Source organism: Mesocricetus auratus, unplaced genomic scaffold (genome assembly GCF_017639785.1).
Source record: "Mesocricetus auratus isolate SY011 unplaced genomic scaffold, BCM_Maur_2.0 Super-Scaffold_100009, whole genome shotgun sequence".
Lineage (NCBI taxonomy): Eukaryota > Metazoa > Chordata > Mammalia > Rodentia > Cricetidae > Mesocricetus > Mesocricetus auratus.
Window position 1 is genome coordinate 67,612,305 of NW_024429193.1, and position 18,518 is coordinate 67,630,822.

General features: G+C 54.3%; 1 protein-coding gene across 1 annotated transcript; it reads right to left on the reverse strand.

Moving 5' to 3' along the window:
- Positions 1–189: 189 nt before the first annotated feature.
- On the reverse strand, positions 190–17,685 carry Insrr (insulin receptor related receptor). Its single transcript, XM_005080098.4, has 22 exons — positions 17,043–17,685; positions 13,700–14,251; positions 11,951–12,254; positions 11,736–11,878; positions 11,439–11,583; positions 10,704–10,918; positions 10,436–10,562; positions 6,323–6,561; positions 5,704–5,871; positions 5,420–5,615; positions 5,225–5,269; positions 4,926–5,146; positions 4,550–4,686; positions 4,309–4,471; positions 4,074–4,179; positions 3,525–3,577; positions 2,546–2,775; positions 2,022–2,132; positions 1,758–1,917; positions 1,366–1,495; positions 1,110–1,244; positions 190–732 (listed from the first exon to the last, which is right to left on the reverse strand). The coding sequence occupies exons 1-22, from the start codon at positions 17,125–17,127 to the stop codon at positions 492–494; spliced, it is 3,906 nt and encodes a 1,301-aa protein (XP_005080155.1). The 5' UTR covers positions 17,128–17,685; the 3' UTR covers positions 190–491.
- Positions 17,686–18,518: the final 833 nt, after the last annotated feature.

Below are 18,518 nucleotides of genomic sequence, written 5' to 3' on the forward strand. Positions count from 1 at the left end.
CATGAGAGTGCCATAATGACAAGATTGTTCTGGGTCACTGTTGTGGCATTCCTGGCTGCAGGGGTCCTCGTGGAGATAATGTTTCATAGCAGTATATTTATCCTGTATTGCCACCTTAGGAAGGAGAAAGGAAGTCTATCCAGAGTCAGCACTGCAGACGGAGAGATAATGGGTTGCCTGGGACCAGAGTACAAACAGACCTCAGTATTTATTGTATCTTCTCCAGTCTTTCCTGGAGGGGCTGGGCTGGGAGATGGGAGAGGGGAAGGTGAGGCTGTCACAGCCTTAGCATCCGGGGCTAGCAATCCAGGAGACACCTGGAGAGGGGGAGATTTGCATCAAGGGATGCCTTCGAAGCAAAAGAGGGAGGGGCACCAAGTTTGGGCTCCCTGGGCAGAGCAGGGGCAGAGAATGAGGGCCAGTGCTTGCTCAGGGTCCTAGAGTTCCTTCTCTGCCCATGGGAGTCTGGTCAGGTGGGGAGTGGGTGACCCTCAGTGTCCTGGGTTCCCATTTGGGGGCCTGTAGTCTGAAGCTCCGTTTGAGGTTGGGGGGGAGTCAGGCTCTGTCTCAGTAGACAGCAAGGAGGCCTGTCCCCGCTGGCACTCTGGGCTGTAGTAGAAGGAACAGAGTCGGAAAGCCGGCCGAAGCTCATCCTGTATGCGGTCCAGGATGTGGACGAAGGTCGGACGCAGGCGTGGACTATGCTGCCAGCAGAGTCTCATCAGCTCCTGTCTGGGGAGGGTGAGGTGGGGTAGAGGGAGCCCAGATGCACCCCTACCTCCCACACTAGGAGTATCAGATGGTAGAGGGAGCCCAGATGCACCCCTGCCTCCCACACTAGGAGTATCAGATGGTGGAAGGAAGGGATCAGAGGGGAATGAGTTAAGAACTGCAGGGGCCTGGCCTTTAATCCAAAGCACTAAGGAGGCAGAGGCAGAGGCAGGAGGATCTCTGTGAGTTTGAGGCCAGCCTGGTATACCAAAAAACAAAAGCAAAACCAAGCAAACAAAAGGACTGGAGTGACTCCGATGCCTTGGAGGAGTTGGGTCGGAATCCAGGGTGGTGAGCACAGAGCAGAGGGGAAGGGAGGGGCAGCAGGGATGACTCACAGCTGAAGTGGACAGTCCTCCAGTTCCTCTAGTGCTCCACCATCCATGACGAATTTGAGCACCTGCTCATTTGATAGGCCCTGGTATGGCTGTTCAGCCAAGGTCGCGATCTCCCAGAGCACCACACCGAAGGACCTGGGGGGTAGGAAAGACAGCACCCCTCTGGCCGCTCAGCACCCCCAGTGAGAAGTGTCCCAGGCCCTCCCCAGATGCCACCTGCACACCCCTGGAGCCCTCTGCTCCTGTCAGGCCCTACCAGACATCTGAGTGAGTGGTGAAGATTCCGTCTTTGAGGGACTCAGGGGCCATCCAGCGCACGGGCAGTAGTCCCTTTCCACCCTTGCGGTAGTAGTCTGTCTCGTACACATCCCGAGTCATCCCGAAGTCTGGAAAGTAAGAGTTTAGGGGCACGGGAGTCAGCACCAGCTCCCCTGGAAGACAGTCCCCAGACCTCTGTCTCCAGTCTCTAAGCATCCTGGAATGTGTGAGCTCAAGGATCCCGGAGGTCACCCCTGCTCTTGGACATGGAGACTGTGATGGGGGCTGGGGCACGTGCCCGTCAAGCCTGAGGGCCGGACCCGGTCTCCGAGGCTAACTTAGGCTAACTCTACCCTCAGGCTTCCCTCATCCACCCGGCACCCACTGTACCACCAATTTTGACGGTGAAGTCCTGGGACACCATGCAGTTGCGGGCTGCCAGGTCCCGGTGCACAAACTTATTGGCAGCGAGGTAGGCCATGCCATCTGCAATCTCGCCAGCCATCTGTATCATGTCACTGAGTGCTGGCTGTGGGAGGCCAGGGTTGTTCTACAGGCAGGAGAGGGGCTGGTGAAGGACTGCCTCTCACCCACACTATGCCCAACTTCTCAATTCCACAGCCTCAAACGGCTCAGGATCTCCCTTGTTCCAACCTCTGCCTCAGGTCTCAGAGATCGGAGATGGCTCTTGAGGTCCCCACGGGTCATTAATTCCATGATGACCAAAGCTGGCTGGCCCCGAGACACCACACCCAGGAGACGAACCTGGGATGACAAAGATCTTTGTTGTAGATCTCTCTTTGATCCACGTAGCCAAAACCTTGACCTTCTGTGATTATAACCTGACTCAGATGCCTAACCTAACCTCACCCCTGCCTCGACTGCAGTCCTAATCCTGACCTAACAGTTACCCTGACCTTAACTCTTAACCCTGATCATATCTGATTATCATCACAATCATGAACTTGGCCCAACTTGGATCTTGAGTCCAATCAAGACCCTTAATAACTCTCTGGACACCCAATACCATACCCCAACCTTGACTGATCTCAGCTCTAGACATAGCTGCTCCTATTAGAATTTTAACTATGGTCCAAACCCTGACCTTGATGATACCTTCGCTTTATTTCAGACCCTTTCCTACTTACAGATAACCTTTACCCTAGCTATGACCTTACCACATGGTGACACTTGAATGCCTTCATGACAGAAGCTTCCTTGAGGAATTCAATTCGTTCCCGTGCGCTGGCCAACTCATTAACTGTCTTCAGGGCTACAGGTGTAGACTCCTCTCCAGCCTCAAGTCCTCGTGCCAGTCCCTCATAGACCATCCCAAAAGAGCCCTGGCCCAGCTCCCGGATGATGGATATCTGTTCCCGAGGCACCTCCCACTCATCAGGGACATACACTGAGAGGAGACACATGTCAGGGGCAAGGGTGCCTCTCTAGCATGCTTCACCTGCCTCAACTCTTCTGTTTTTCTTAAAGCTATTATCCGACTTTAGTGTGAAAAGAACTACTTTTCTAAGGATCACGCATACTTCAACATTCATGGAACTACAGATTCCATCAAGACAGATCAAAGGCACCCGTGTCAGTTATTGCTGGCTTCCTCGGGAGAGAAAACTGTTACTTTCCAGTTAGGGCAGTTGTTCTCTGTGTGCGTTTGTCTCTGTGTGTGTGTGTCTGTGTGTGTGTCTGTGTGTGATGTGCATGGGTATGCTGGTGTGCCTGCCGAGCTATTGCATTGATACAGGGTCTCCTATGGAACTGGAAGTTCCATGCTTTGACTGGGCTGTGGCGGGGCAGACATATTCTGGACTGTTCTTGCCTGTCTCTACAACCAATGCCGCTGGGTTTACCCGCATGCAGGGTGATGCCAAGCTTTTTATGTGGGTGCTGAATACAAACTTGGGTACTCATGCTTGCAAAGCAAGCGCTTTTACCCACTGAGCCATCTTCTAGGCCATCACCCCAGACATCAAAGGCTACAAAGTCATTTCAGGTCCCCTTTTGAAATACGGTCCTGGAAGCACTTTGACTTCTCTCCTGAGGTGCTCTGTTCTCAAAGCCACCTTCTCCAAGAAGGCCCGTGGAACTCTCTCTCCTGTTGTTCCCCCTTTGCCACGCCCCCCCCCCCCGTGGCCCTGGACTTACTGTGGGAAGCGCTGAAATATTCTGGGTTCACAGATGTGTACAGTGTGCTGTTTCTGCAATGGGAGGCAACAGATCAAGAGAGGAAATGAAGACACTACACTTGCTCTGGTTAGGGTGACCTCTGGGGAGTCCCAAGCACTTCCAAGCTGCCCATAGGCTGGGAATAGGTGGAACCAGAGGCAGATAGTGGGGGGGGTCCTCTCTCAGTGGGCCTTCTTGTGCTCGGCCCCAGAGGGACTTGATGGCATCTGTACAGGTACATCTTAGGGTTCCTGCCATCCTGTTTTCACAGCCTGAGCTAAGGGTATGGTGACAGTAGAGCCCATGTGTCCACACCAAGCGGGTTCTTAGGGTACAGAACATTTTCAGGCTTACCAAGATGGAGTGTTAACCTAGCTAAGAAGTACGTCTCCTCCATGCCTTCTGGGGAAAGGTATTATCTTTAAGGAAGTCCTCTCTGTTGTCTAAACTATTACCCTCTGACTGTGCTGTCCCTGTGGGAGGGCTGAGGGGGGGAAGAGTAAGAAAATATGTGGGTCTTGCCATCACCTCTTCTTGCTGTAGAAGAACCCAAGGGCAGCAAGCATGATGAGCAGCATGAACCCCACAGGGGTGGCAGTGAGGAGGATGTGCAGTCCCCCGGCATCCTCTTCCTCTGGTGGTGGGCGGGGGAAGGGTGGACAGGTCAGGAAGCTGCTTCTCTGGTAGCACTGGAGAATGGTGATGGGCAGGGCGGACGTGGGCAGAGACCAGTTGGGCAGATTGGGAAGCAAGTCAGCTTTACCTGGACCAGTGATGTAGAAGGCAACACCGTCCGTCCAGGAGCCGTTGCCAGCCAGTGAGGTGGCCCGGACTCTAGCAGAGTAGTTTCCAGGGGGCAGCAGAGCCAGCTGGACCCCACCAACTTTGGCATATCGAAGACGGGACACACAAAGCACGGTGGCCTCCTGCAGGCAGTACAGACAGCAGGCTGGGAAGGGGCCGGAGGTGCAGACCCAGATCGGGGCAGGCTGCCTGCTACATACCTCTCCCAGGCGGCGGTACTTGATTTCATATTTGAGGATGAGCCCATTGGGGTCAGGTGGCTCAAGCCAATGCAAGATGACACTGCTCCTGCCAGCTGCCTTCCAGGCCACCTTCCCTGGGATGCCATCGGCCTCTCCTGCAGGAGGGGGCATCTGGCAAATGGGCCACAAGCAGTTCCTCTCGTTCACATTCAAGCTCAGGCTAAACTGGGCCAAGTTGGGAAGCTTGGAGAAGTTCCACAATCATGGGAACTGGGAAGGGTGAACAGAGCCGGGCTCTGAGATTAGTGGCAGGGCGAAGCTGCTGGTTACAGAGCACCGACTGGGCCGTCCTTGGAGTCAGGAGTGGGGACACAAGGTGTGAGGGGGCACCTACTATGTGGCATGGTGCGCGCAAAGACGAAGGTTGCGGCGCTGCAGCCCACAGTGTGTGCCGCGTGGTTGCAGGCATGGATGTCAATCCTGTATTCTGTGAAGTGCCGCAAGCCGCTCAGCACAGCTCGCTCCCGGGGAACCTTGTCCTCTTGAATCTCAAAATCCGAACTGTTGTTCTCTTGTCTGAGAGGCCCAGCTTCCCGGCGGTGCCTCTCAGAGTCCCTGGAAACGGGATAGGTCAGAGCCATAAGGCCTGTTCCCAGAACCCCGTCTGGCGCCCCCGCTCCCGTCCCAGCTCACCTTTGGGGGCTCTTGTTGATGATGGATGTCACTTTCCATGGAGACCTGGGGAAAGCAGAGGACCCTCTCAGCTCCTGCGCGCCCCGCCTCCAAATCCACCCACAGCAAGGCCAGGCCCACACCATAATAGTCCCCTCCCACAAAGTCCCACCCTCTCCAAGTACCGCCCCTCAGGCCCTCCCAACCAGGTCGCACTTCGGGATGGTGATGGCATGGTGTAGGAAGTTTTCAAACTTTTTCTGGAACGTGACCTCTTGCGTCTCCAGTGCAGGCAGGGCCTGACCGGGAGGCGAGTGTTGGCAAGGACAGCAGCCTTGCTCGGGTTCCGCCTCCAGCGCTGGGTCTTCACGGTCGAAGCGTGCGTCGTGGCTGCTGGTGGGCAGCCGCAGACCTGCGGCCACGGTGCAGAAGAGAGAAGTCAGGACAGTGGTCCACCCGCCGCTACTCAGTACCCTACGCCTGAGGTATCCCCAGCGCACCGCGGTGGCAGTAGTCATTGATGTAGAGGTCCCCATCCTCTGCTAGCCGCTGCCACAGCACCAGGTAGTAGGTGATGTTCCCATTGCGCTGGACTGGCGGCTTCCAGCGCACCAGAAGGTGTGAAGAGGAGTTGGACGTGGAGATGACGTCTTGGGGCACCGTGGGTGCTATGATTGTGAAAGGGTGACACTCAGGGGTGGGGCCCCTTCCAAACACTGAGTCCCTCTCTCTGGATCCACCCTCCTTTTCCAGAGGGATCTATGGCTTTCAGTCCTCCTTCCCTAGAAATCATTCTGTCCTTTCTCTGTTTCAGAGGCTGGGATGGATGAAACCGAGGGCTTCATTCACGGGAGGCAAGCGCTCTCCCAACTGAGCCGTGGCCCCATCCCTGGGGAGGCAATATTGTTATACAAAAGAGCAGGAGTCAGGATTTAGAGTTTTCTCAGCTAACACAAGTCCAACCCCAGACTCCCCCAAGGCTCAGAAAACGCCCCAATTCTTTGTGGTGCCGAAGAATCTGACCTTCTGTCCTCTAGGGTGCCTGGCCTGTCTGTGTCTGGCACCCGTGTGCCTCTGCCTTTTTCCTAGGGTTCAGGCATCTCATTCTGCTCAGCTCACCTGCAGGCAATGTGCGAAGGTAGATAATGGGGCTCTGGGCTCCTTGATGGGGGCTGTCCTCAGAGGTGGTCAATGTGATGGCACGCACAAACACGGCATACTGTGTCCAGGGCTTAAGGGGGGCTAGGGTCACCCCTGGCTCCTGGGTACGGCTGAGGGGTAGTTCCACATCCAGCAGGTTCCAGCTCTGGGTTCCACATGCATCTGGACCCACGTGTTCTGTGGCATTCTGGAAAGGGCTGAATACCCCACCCCCAGTGCTGGGGATGACTCAGGCCCATCTCTGAGCTCTAGCATCCCCCCCCACCACTGTGCAGGGGGCTGTCATGGTCATTTCCCCACTGTGCATTCAAGCACAGATGTAATCCCCACCAATTTACCCACCCTGTGGGGGCTCTGATCCTTCCACACATCACAAATTGTAATGAAATATCCCTCATCCTTACAAGGGATTATTGAGCTTTTGTCCTAATGAGGATAGAAAAAAAAAGTTTGAACTGTATTTAAAAAAAACCTAAGCCAAGCAGTGGTGGCCCATAACTTTAATCCTAGCACTAGGGAGGCAGGGGCAGGCAGATGTCTGTGAGTTCAAGGCCAGCCTGGTCTACTGAGTTAATTCCAGGACAGCCAAGGCTGTTACACAAAGAACCCTGTCTCAAGAAACCAAACCAACCAATCAACCAACCAAAGTTGGTACGGGCTAACAAGCAGATCACTCCCATCTCTAGTGAGGTTCCGGGGAGCCAGGACCAGGAGAGCACTCTTGCTGAGTGCAGAGTAATCTGCTTTTGTTTTGTTTGTCCTGTTCTAGAGTATATTTCCAAGTAGCCCAGGCTAGTCTTGAACCTGCTGTCCTTCTTCTTTGGCTTCCTGAATGTTTGCTGTGATTATAGGCCTGCATGACCACTCCCAAAGAGCAGAGTGTCTTAGCCAAGGTCCCTGAAAGGACTTTTGAAGTCTATGAACTTCCCAGACTACAGGCACATGTGCTTGTGTTTCTAGAAATGCTTTTCTAGAGGTGGGTTCCTAGCTCTCCTACTGTTCTAGAACTTCCTGTGTAGACCAGGCTAGCTTGGAACTCACAGAGACCCACCTTCTCTGCCTCCTGCATGCTGGGGTTAAAGGTGTATGTCACCACACCAGGCTAGCTCTCACATCTTAAAAGTAGATCTCCAAAGCCAACATCCACTGCCTTAAGGGAATAATTGAGGCAGACTTTGGGGGATAGACCAGTGGGGCACCTTGGAGAGATACCATAGGCTTTAGGGATATAAGGAGGGCTGGCTTCTGATCAAAGAAAATAAGGACATAAGCAGGTTTTGGGTACTATGAGGTATCACATCCATGCTCATATCTGTTTCTTTGATGGGAGGCAGAGGGGTGGAATTATGCTGAGCCAGGAACAAAAGTAAGTGTGTGTGTGTGTGTGTGTGCGCGCGCGCGTGCGCACACGCACGTGCGTGCCTGTGCGTGCACATGTGTGTGCTGGTGTCTATGGTGTAATGAGGATGCATTTGTACAAGTGTGTGGAGACCAGAGGTTGGTGTGGAAATGTCTTCCTCAGTCACTCTCTACCTTATATTTCGATACAGGGTCTCTCCCTGAACCTGGGCCTTTCTCTTTCTACTAAGCTACTCATCCAGCCTCAGGCTCACTATCTCTGCCCTCCTGTGCTGGTGTTGCAGATGCACACTGCCACACCTGGCTTTATGTGGGTTCTGGGGATCTGACCTCAAGTTCCTCATGCTCGTGCAGCAGAAACCACCCTACCCACCCCGCCCCACCCCGCCCCACCCAGCCCCACAGACAGATGCGAGGTAGATCGAGTGAGATGAGGAGAGGTTTGATGCCCAGCTCAAAGTGCCTGTTCTTGCTGGAACTCAAGCAGGATGGTCCAGGAGCTGGTATGGTAGTTACAGAGTGGACACTGCGAGGGAAGGTGCCACATGAAATGCGACACACTGAGTAGGTCTGGGTCAAAACCAGAACTGGACCAGTATTCTCAGTGTCTGCCCCGAGGGAGCACACAGTATGACTGTGGGGAGCGGCTTCCTCAAGAACACCAAGAGTCTTTGCCCTTAACGCCTAGAAGCAGCTGTGTGTAGTTGTGTAGGTTGTGAACTGCATGAACACAGCTGGGAAGGTATTCACATCGCTCCCCATGTCAGTAACTCCGTGAAGTGTGTCCTATGAGCCATCAGCCCCAATGTCAGTTAGGAGCTTGTTAGAAATGCAGGTTCAGGACTGGACAGATGGCCCAGAGGTTAAGAGCACTGGCTGCTCTTCCAGAGGTCTTGAGTTCAATTCCCAGCAACCACATGGTAGTTCACCACCACTTATAATGAGATCTGGTACCCTCTTATCGCATGTAGGCAGAGCACTGTATAAACAAATCTTTCTTTAAAAAAAGAAACTACACTAATAAAAATGTAAACATTGGAGCCGGGCGGTGGTGGCGCACGCCTTTAATCCCAGCACTTGGGAGGCAGAGGCAGGCGGATCTCTGTGAGTTCGAGGCCAGCCTGGTCTACAAGAGCTAGTTCCAGGACAGCCTCCAAAGCCACAGAGAAACCCTGTCTCAAAAAACCAAAAAAAAAAAAAAAAAGAAAAAAGAAAAGAAAAGAAAAGAAAGAAATGCGGGTTCACAGGCCTTGCCTGACTTTTACCAACTCAGACAGCTGGGGTGAAGCCCAGGAATCAAAATTTAACACTCACTTCATTTCCCCATACTAGAATTCCCGTGCCAGTTGAGTGCCCTGCTTCTGTGGGCTCCCTGCATGCTTCCTGTCAGACCCTGAGCTCCTGCTGCAATACGACCTCAGTTCCAATGCATCTCCATCATGGGTCCGTGCAGACCCTGTCTCCCAAGGAAAGCACTCCTCACTCCCCATCCTGACCATCCACCATCCATTTCCCTCTTCTAAGAGAATCTCTTGATCTTGTTCTCACTCTTGCCCTGGTCCTGGGGATGGAACCAGGGCCTCTCAAGCTAGCCAGACATCCCACCACAGAGCTCTGCATCCGGTCCTTCTAGTTTTCATTTTGAGACAGGATCTCACTAGATGGACTCTGCAGGCCTTGAATTTAGGGTTCTATTGTCTTAGCCTTCTTCATGCTGTTCATAGGATTATGCTAACGGCTTGGCTGGGACACTTGTCGTTGACTCTTAGACTTGTTTTGGGAGAAGTCCTCCTTGTGGTACCTCTCTTGCTAAAGTCAGTCCACTCTCTCCAAAGAAATAGCTGTTCCTGGCTGGAGTGTGGCACAACACCCTGAGTTTGGTCCTCAGAACCACACAAGCAGGGTATGGTATGCACTTCCCGAATCCTAGCACTTGGGGGTCAAAAGCAGGAGGATAAGTTCAAAGAGTTTGAGACCAGCCAGGATATATAAGACTCTGTTAAGAAAAAGATAGGGCCAGGTGGTGGTGGTTCATGCCTTTAATCCCAATACTTGGAGGCAGAGGCAGAAGGATTTCTGTGAGTTTGAGGACAGCCTGGTCTATAAAAAAGTTCTGGGACAGCCAGGCTACATCATGAAATACTGTTTTATGGGGGGGGGGGGGAGAAAACAAGGAAGGGAGGAAGGAGGAGGGGCGGAGGGAAGAGGGGTAGAGGGGAATGGGGGAAGGCCCCTGCTCGTCTCCTTCCTTGGGCTATAATGAAATGTTGGTGAAAATGCTCATAAAAGTGGCCAGATTAGTGGGTATTTCCCAACATGTGGTCAGCAGAGAATGCTAGCCCAATGAATCGAAGCCTAATTAGCCAAACCTTCCTAGCAGACCGATCTCCTGGGCTGTCAGAAACCCTGCCCAGTCCTCTTAATTTCGCTTGCTGAGGGGAAATTGAGGCATGGAGGACCAAAGAAAGTGAGACAGATTCAGGCTGGATGTGACTTGGGGGTCTAGCTTTCAGGCTCTCCTTAACTCAGCTGGGCTCTTCGTAGCACGCATGCCTGGAATTCCAGCATTCTTGGAGGCTGGTATCCAGGCAGGACAGGACAATCTTTGAGAGTTGGAAGCTAGTTTACCTAGTGAGACCCTGTCTCAAGGGAAAATAAAAACAAACAAACAAATAAATGAGGGCCCTCTGTCTGGCACCACTCTCTACTTACGACTCCTTGTAATAGACGATGAAACTGAGCAGGTCCCGGGCCTCCAGTGGCTCATAGCGCTCCCAACGCAGCAGGATGCGGTCAGCCTCAGTCAGGTTGAACACAAAGCGCAGAGTGCGAGTCTGGCCTGGGTAGGGCAAAAGGAAGGCATCGGCTGCTCACCACCTTGGGTGACCCCCTCAGTGTTTTAGCTTGTGTGTGTGTGTGTGTGTGTTTGTGTGTGTGTGTGTTGCCCTGCATGCACTCTTGGAGTTGGGCGGGGTCTTACAGGCAGCGCGATCTCCATTGGTGCGGGGGTTGATCTCAGCTTTGCTCTGCCGTCCCCTGGTCCCGGTCACCTCCTCCAGTTGGTATATGTGCTCCAAGCAGAGGCGTGGATTGAAGGCGAAGTACATTTTGCCCACAGGAATGGTGAGCCCCGCGGCCACCCAGGACCCCAGCTGTTGCAGGTTCTGGTTGTCCAACACGTAGAGAGTGTAGTTCCTGGAGAAAGGCGGGTACCATGCTCTGCAAGGTGGCAGGGGCTGGGGCAGGAGAGGGGCTGGCTCATGGGTTCCCCTACTGAGGCTGCACTGGGCACAGTTATAATTTGCAGTCCATTTCCATTCACAAGGGGGCTCGGGGGCATCCCCTGATGGCTGAAATTCGCCACCCTCCCTCTGCCGACCTCGCTAGTGAAGCTGGGTCAGCAGCTTGCCTCCTCCGTCCTTCATGTCGATCAGGTGTTGCAGTCACGGGGAACAGCATAAAACTAGTGTTTTATGTACTGTGTTCTAGTCACTGTTTAACGCGCTTCACACACAGCAGCATGAGTAGCAATCACAATCCTAGAGCACGAGCTTCATTTTACAGATGGGAAACCCGAGGACCAGAGAAGTCAAGGAACCTCCCAAACGCACACAGCTAGTAACTAGCAAACTGATTCCAGAGCCCATTCTCTTCACCACCGCTCCAAGAATGCTGAGTAAAAGGGGGTTGGTCAGCCTAATTTCTGACCCCTTACCCATCCACCATGGAATCTCCCCGGATTAGTTTGAGGTTCTTGAAAAAGCCCAGAGACACAAGTGCAAAAGAGTGCTTGATTTTGAGGAAGCCGGTGATGGTCTCCACCAGGCCCAGGTTGCGTTGAAGCTCTGGCTCCAGGTTGTCTGGGGATGAGGAAGATAGGACTGGAGCTGGGTCAGGGAAGGTGATGGGTCCACAGGGCAGGGAGCTGGAGGGACAAAGGGATAGGACCCTGGATGAGGGGAAGCCATGTATGGCCTATGGTTAGGAGGGAGGTGTGGTCAGGAGTACTGACAGCCTTGGCGAAGGTTGAGAATGAGGCTCCCCTCCACGTGGGTGCAGCCCACCAGGTCCTGTGTGGCTTGGACGGAGTCGATGGTCTTTGTGCCAACCTTGCACTCCTTGGGGCACAGCCCCTCGCACTTGTGGCAGAAAATGCTGGTGGGACAAGCAGACAGCCTAAGCCTTGGGCTGGTGGAACTGCCCAAGCCTCCAGGGTATCCCCCTCACCTGCTGCCGTTACGGGTGAAGCCTGGAGGGCATTGAGCCAGGCAGCTGCCCTGGTAGATTCCAAAGGCAGCAGTGCGGCCAGGCACCTCCCGCAGATGAGAACAGACCTCAGCGGTGACACAGCGCCAAGATTCATACTGGTAGGTGCCCGGGGGGCAGGCTCGGAGGCAGGCTCCTTGGAAGTAGAGGTGGCGGCAAGCTACACAGGCACGAGGGTCTTCAGGCTGGCTGCAGCCCCCCAGACATTCACTGTGGCAGCACTCACCTCGTTCTGTGCAGGCCAGACCATGGGGGCAGGGACACACTGCGGGCAGAGGGCTATCAGACCTTACCCACCCCTCGGCAACCCCTCAATGATGTCCCTCCCCAATCCTGGCCCACCCCATCGGGAGGTGACCTCAGCACCAGGTACCTCTGATTCAGGTTGTCCTCCTGACTTTGTTTCCTTGCATCAGGGATGCTTGAAGGGCAAGCATGGGGTCTCTCCCTGTGCTCCTCCTTGAGAGTATCAGAACTCAAGGTGGCCTGTATTATTATCCCAGCACTTGGGAGGCAGAAGCTGGTGCATCTCTGTGAGTGTGAGGCTAGCCTGGTCTACAAAGGGAGCTCCAGTTCAGCCTAAGCTACACAGAGAGACCTTCTCTCAGAAAAAAAATAAAAGCAAAAAGAGAGTCTCGGAACTCAGGATGGAACTGTGACCTTGTCCATCAGGGTTCCTGCTCTGCAGCCTGCTGTCCTGTCTAGGCTATCCTGTGGTGACTTGGCATGGTGCCAAGGGGAACCAGCTGGCCACTCCTGATCAGCTAGGCCAGGGCAAGGTGGGTCCAGCCAGGGTCTGTTGACATGGTACACAAATTGAGAGGACATGTAGCAGCTGTGTTTACAGCCAACAAGGAGGCAGCCCTCTGCTGATACAGCAGGGATCTGGTTATTCGCCTGCTCAGAGTTGAGGCTAGAGGTGAGGGGACAAACCTTGAGCTGTGTAAGAACGACTCTGGGCTAGGGACCCCCAGGTCTGCTCCTCGCCTCTGGAAGGCGACTCTCTACTCTCTCCCTCACATGCCTTCTGCCCCCTAGGCGACATGCTTGCCCTTGCCCACCCAAGTCTTTCCATCCCTTCCCCCTTCCTGTCCTCAGTGTCTCATCTCTCCGCTTCACTGCTACCCTTGATAACACGGACCGAGACCACTATTCCCGGGGGCGCAGAACTGATGTTATGGCCCTGGCTCTGTTCTGATGCTGTGCAGGCTCCTACCCACTCCCAATCACCTCTCAAAGGAGGCAGAGGCTGAGCTGCTGGGTGAGCCTGGCTGGGTGAGCAGAGGTCAACCCAGGCCGCCTGGCCGCATCCTTGGCTGCTGCTCCAGAAGACAGGTTTCTGGGCTGGCTTCTGCCCACTTGTGTCTACCCTCTTCCCCAACCCCTCCTTACCTACTCTGCATCTGCCTAATGCCCCGTCAATTATCTAATTTCTCTGAGCTTCAGTTTCCTTCCCTGTAAAATGGGATAAGGAGGATACCTGTCCCTTAGGAAGGGTAACAATTTAAAAGCAATGGCAGCCAGCTAGGCATATACCTGTAATCCCAGCATTTAGGAGACAGAGACAGAGGAATTAGGTGTCCAAGGCCAACCTCAGCCACGTGTCAAGTTTTAGGCTAGCCTGGGCTATGTTATATGTTGGCTCAAAAACCAAACAGTGACAAAAGGTGGGACAGCCCTGCCTCCCTGTGGTTCTGTGCAAGTGCCCACCTCTCTGACAATGACTGGAGGTCCAGCACCTGTAGTCGGTGTGCCCGCTGAAGGCGGTTCTTGCGCAGGGCTCACCAGCAGCTCCCAGCACCCCCGGGCACACATCAGCGCACTCCTCGCCCAGCTTGTTCCCCACAATGTGGTTGGCTCCCGGCTCAGGCTGCAGCAGGCCCCAGTCGATGGTGGAGAGGTGGCAGAGCTCCTGGTTCTTCTCCACACGCACAGCCCCACGCAGCACGGCCCCCAGCGACGGCAGCCCAACATCCCGTAGGTGGGGCATCTCAAAGATGACGAGGGCATAGCCCAGGAAGAGGCGTGCACCGCGGATCACAGCAAGGTTGGGGAAGAGATCGCGAAGGCTCTCCAGGCCGTAGACTCGGAACAGCAGCAGGTAGTCTGTGACCTGGGTGAGGCGTGGGAAGCTGAGGCCTCTGAAGTCCTCTCCGGTGGCAGCAAACATGAGAAGGATCTGCAGGTGGCCCTCCACCACGCTGCAGTTCTCTAGCCGACGAAGCTCTGTCACCTCGGAGCGGATATCCAGGCTGGGGCACACTGTAGGCACATGTGGACAGGTAAATGAGTTCACTGCAGACCAGGAGGAGGCGGGGCAGCGCGCACTGGTCAGGGGACACAGAGCGGAGGGTACCGAGCTATGCCCCCTCCCAAAAAGCCACTCAGACTCCTGGCTTAGGGTCTTTGTGTTTTCTATTCCTGGAAGTAGGGCACGTTCCCTTTTATGTGGCTCCCTCGCTCCTAAAATCACCTCAGTGAAGACTTCTCCCTCTGTGTTGCTTAAGCCGATCTTTCCCTGCCCTTTTCATGTGGTCCGTGCCCGCCAGACAACACCAGACCATTGAGCCACATCCCCAGCCCGTGGCGTTTTGGGACAGGATCTTACTGTGTAGTTCCGGTAGCCTGGAACTCTGCCTTTCTGTCTCTGTTTCTTGAGTCTGTGTACCACACCCGATTTCCCTGTAACTCTCAACTAACACACTTGGAATCTGCCTATTTCTTTTGCTTATTGTAAGCCTCACGAGGGCAGGGACTTTTGCTTAACTCGCTGCTATATCCTAGTTCACGTGCAGTGCCTGATGTGGGATTGGTGCTCAGCCAATGTCTGTGAGAAAATGAATGCCCACCATGCCTGGGAAGAAGAAAGTACCGAGGAAGCCAGTGCTGAGCACTGAGCTTCTGTCCCTGTGCTCAGGGACCTAAATCTTTCCTCCTTTTGAAGGGACATTCCATGGCCCCTCCTTACCAACGTCATTCACTTCCTTAGCCCGACATTCTGGGGTGTAGACAAGCTGGTCCCCAGTCACCTCTCCAGCCTCAAACCCAGAACGGCTCCTTAAGTCTTTGGACTGCAATCCTGGGGCCTGGTGTCTTTTCCCTGCATCACTTCCGCTTCAGGAGAAATCACCCTGACTGAGTTCAGCAGGAATGCCTGTCCAACATGGCTGCTTTCACATCCATCCTCTCTTCAAAGTTCTGGCGGTTCTAAGTTTGCATACCCCATGGTATCCAGCTCAGGACTGGAACCTCTGGATCCTCGGGGACTATGGTTCATGAACATATCTACCCTTTTCCTTGGGACCCAGTCCATTTGCCTTTCTGTTCTCAAGGCCTTCAGGCTAATTTCCCTACAGGGGCTGGATGCTTGCCCCTACCTGCTCCTAAGGAGAGCTTACAGGTCTTCATAGAAGACACAAGTCTGAAGGCTTCACTTTAACGTCCGGGCATGTTTCCTCTCTCCTCATCTGGTCCTCTAGGAATATCACACGCTGTCAGCACACCCCCCATTCTCCTATGCAGGCCAGCCCTGTCCCTGGCTCAGGGCTTGTTAAGGATGATTGGGATGGATTGGGGGACAGGAAGGCCTCACCCCCTGTACCTTCTCTCTGAGGCTCATGCTTGACTGGCCAGCTGCTGGATGTTTGCTCGCATGCTTGTGCACACGCTAGGCAGGGCAGGTACACACACAAAAAAGATGAGAAGGAAAAACACTTCTGCTCCCTCCTTGAAAGCCAATTAGGCTCTTTGAGGCAGGTGGGGGGGTTCCCTCAGGCGCCCACTTCCCATCATGCTTAAGCCTCTCCAGAGCTCCCCTAATGTGAGACACTGGAAAAACAAATCCGAGAGCTCTGCAAATTAACCCCTGCCTTGCCTTGGGCCAGGCTTCAGGTAAGGCTTCACTGGGAAACAACAGCTGTGCTCCTTGACCAAACACTGAGTCCCAGGGCTTGCAAGCTTTTTTCTGACAACTGTGCTCTCGCCTGGCCTGGCGTCTGCTGTGCAGTGTCCTGGCGCAGAGGGGCACAGGGAGGGCGCTCAGGCAGATCACGGTGCATTGCAATTGACCCCTTTCAGGGGGCACCTTCCCTGGCCCATTTGTATCATCTGTACAGGAAAGGGGGCCCCTGCCTTGGTCTTGGAAGCCCCCACTTAGAAGAGCATCCTGATACCCTTCATACTTCCAGAGTGCCGAGTCCCCAAGCAGCCTCTGTGTGGAGGACAAAGGCAGAGTAGATGAGGGAGGGGTACACTTAATATTTCCTGTCCGGCTGCTTCCATTTCCCATGTAGCCCCTGGCAGTCCTCTGAGGGCAATTTGTTCTGCGTGGTCCCCCTCACACTTCCTGATGCCCTTGGTGGGAATGTGTATCTGGGGACATCACCGAGTCACACAGGACAGGCAGTCCTCTAGGCGGCCCTTCTGCTCATAGTGAGTGAACCCCAGGGTGGGGGGGCATGGACTAAAAGGCCTGGGGCACTAGAGCTCAGCACCTGCCCCAGGCTGCCTCTCCAGTCTCTGGGTGCCTGCGGGCACAATGGAGGAAGCTGCTTAACGATCCTGGTGTTCAGCGGCTGGTCCCAGCCTGCCCCTTACCATTCTGTCTCACAGTGTCCTTTTGGTTCAAATTTAGACTTTACTAGGATCATGGTTTCACAAACAGCAATGGGTTGTAGAACATCTGTTCAGTCCGTTTCTAACTCCCTAACTCCTAGGGAGCTGAGAGGGGGAAAAAGCTCTTCATATCACAGATTTTTTGTTTTCTTTCTTTCCTCCTTTCTTTTTCTTTTTCTGGTGAAACGTTCTGTTGAGGACTAATCCTAGTCTTCAAGTTCCAATAAAGACTAAGTAGAATCCAGAAGGGATGGTGCCCGGCTTTAGTCCCAGCAGAGGCTGTGGATCTCTAAAGTCCAGCCTGGTCTACAGAGTGAGTTTTAGGACAGCCAAGGCTACACAGAGATAACTGTGTCTCGAAAAAACAAAACAAACAAAGACTAAGTAGAAGTGTCCTGGGAGGGAAGTGGGGGTTGGAAAGCCGTTGCTGGGGACTCACCCTCTGGTGTATCCAAGCCAGATCCCAAGGACAGCAGGCTCATAAGCAAGGGTACTCTCCAGGGCCACAGAACAGGCACTGCCATCCTCTCAGCCCCGAGTGTCCTCCAGGTGTCCTCCGGGGAGAAAGGGTCTCATGAGATGCAGACCCAGGTTCCGGGATTGGGGGTGGGGACACAGGGGCAAAGGGGTTGGAAATCTCAAGTAGAGACAGCGGGAGATAGAAAGGAATTTCGGACTAGAGGAAACAAAGCCTGTGCCAGAGACAGAGGCTGGAACTGAGGGAGGTGGAGCAGGAGCAGGAGAGCCTCGGAGAGGCCTCCAGAGAGAGAAATTGACCCAGGGTTCAGAACGCGAAGGTCCAGGGCCCAGCGGGAGGCGGAGCGAGAGCCCCGGGAGCGCCCCGGGGGTGACGGCGGCGGGGTCCCTAGGCGCGCAGGACTCCACCCCGAGACTCCGCGGACCTCCTGGGCATTCAGACTTCCAACTTCTGCCGGCCGCAGCTCCTGCGGCTGCAACGCAGGGACCTCGCCCAACTCCCGCCCTTTCCAGAAACCGATTGGTTTGTATCGACTTCTCTGTTCTCTCCGCCCCTCCCACAAAGTCAAGTAAAAATATTTAGCCTGACAACTGAGGGAGGTGGAGGGCAGATGTGTTGGGGGAAATAAAGCCAAAATACCGAAGGGGTTGGGGGCCGAGAGCTGAGCTCCCGAATTTGGCGGCGTCTCTCTCCCACTTCTGGCACCGCCTCTGCTCGCTGCAGACCTGGAGGCAGCGACTGGGCGCCCTGGTCTGAGGAGCGGAGGTTCTGGAGTCCAACAGGTGTTTTGACACCCTAGAGGGTAACTCCCCGCAGCCTGGACAGGTCGGCATAATCCACTTGTGGAACCTGAAGATCACAGACCTTCGCTCTAGCAGCCCCTCCTAGCCTCCCGAAGCCACTTTGACCAAAACCCTTGACGCGGGGTGCGTCCCTGCCGAGTCCCTTGGTTCTGGTTTAGATTCCTGTGAGAAGAGCCATCCCTCTGTGAGATTCCGCCTTCGTTTGGTTACTTTGGAGAACCCGGGATGCTTGGTGGGTCTCTGTATATTTTGTGTATACTCTGTGCATTCGTTTGAAGGCACTTGAGGGACCTGCAGCAGAAAGCTACCTGCCACTAGGACTATCTATCCTCCACTAGATAGTGACCTCACTTCGGTCACTCCCAGAGCCGACCTGTCCCCTCTTAAGCATGAGACTTAATAGACTTGCAGCCAGGAAGCCCAATGCGCGACACCTGCCCTTTGATGGCCTGAATGCTGGCATCCCGGGACTTCTCAGGTTCACAAATACCAAGGGTCGATGGTTCCCAGCTCTACCCGCGGGCAACGCCCACGTCCGAAGAGCTAAGAGATCTATTAATTTCTCCGCTCAGAAATCGATGCACTTGTCAGGACGGCGATCGATGCCAGCCCTGCTGTGTTTGGCCCTGCCCGG

Bases quoted from the DNA above. Each gene is read 5' to 3' on its own strand.
- Insrr (XM_005080098.4), bottom strand. From the start codon at position 17,127: ATGGCAGTGCCTGTTCTGTGGCCCTGGAGAGTACCCTTGCTTATGAGC. The intron at 14,252-17,042 runs GTGAGTCCCCAG...ATGTGCCTACAG, and splicing joins TGGCTTGGATACACCAGAGG to TGTGCCCCAGCCTGGATATC. The intron at 6,562-10,435 runs GTAAGTAGAGAG...TGGGGTATTCAG, and splicing joins ATCGTCTATTACAAGGAGTC to CCCTTTCCAGAATGCCACAG.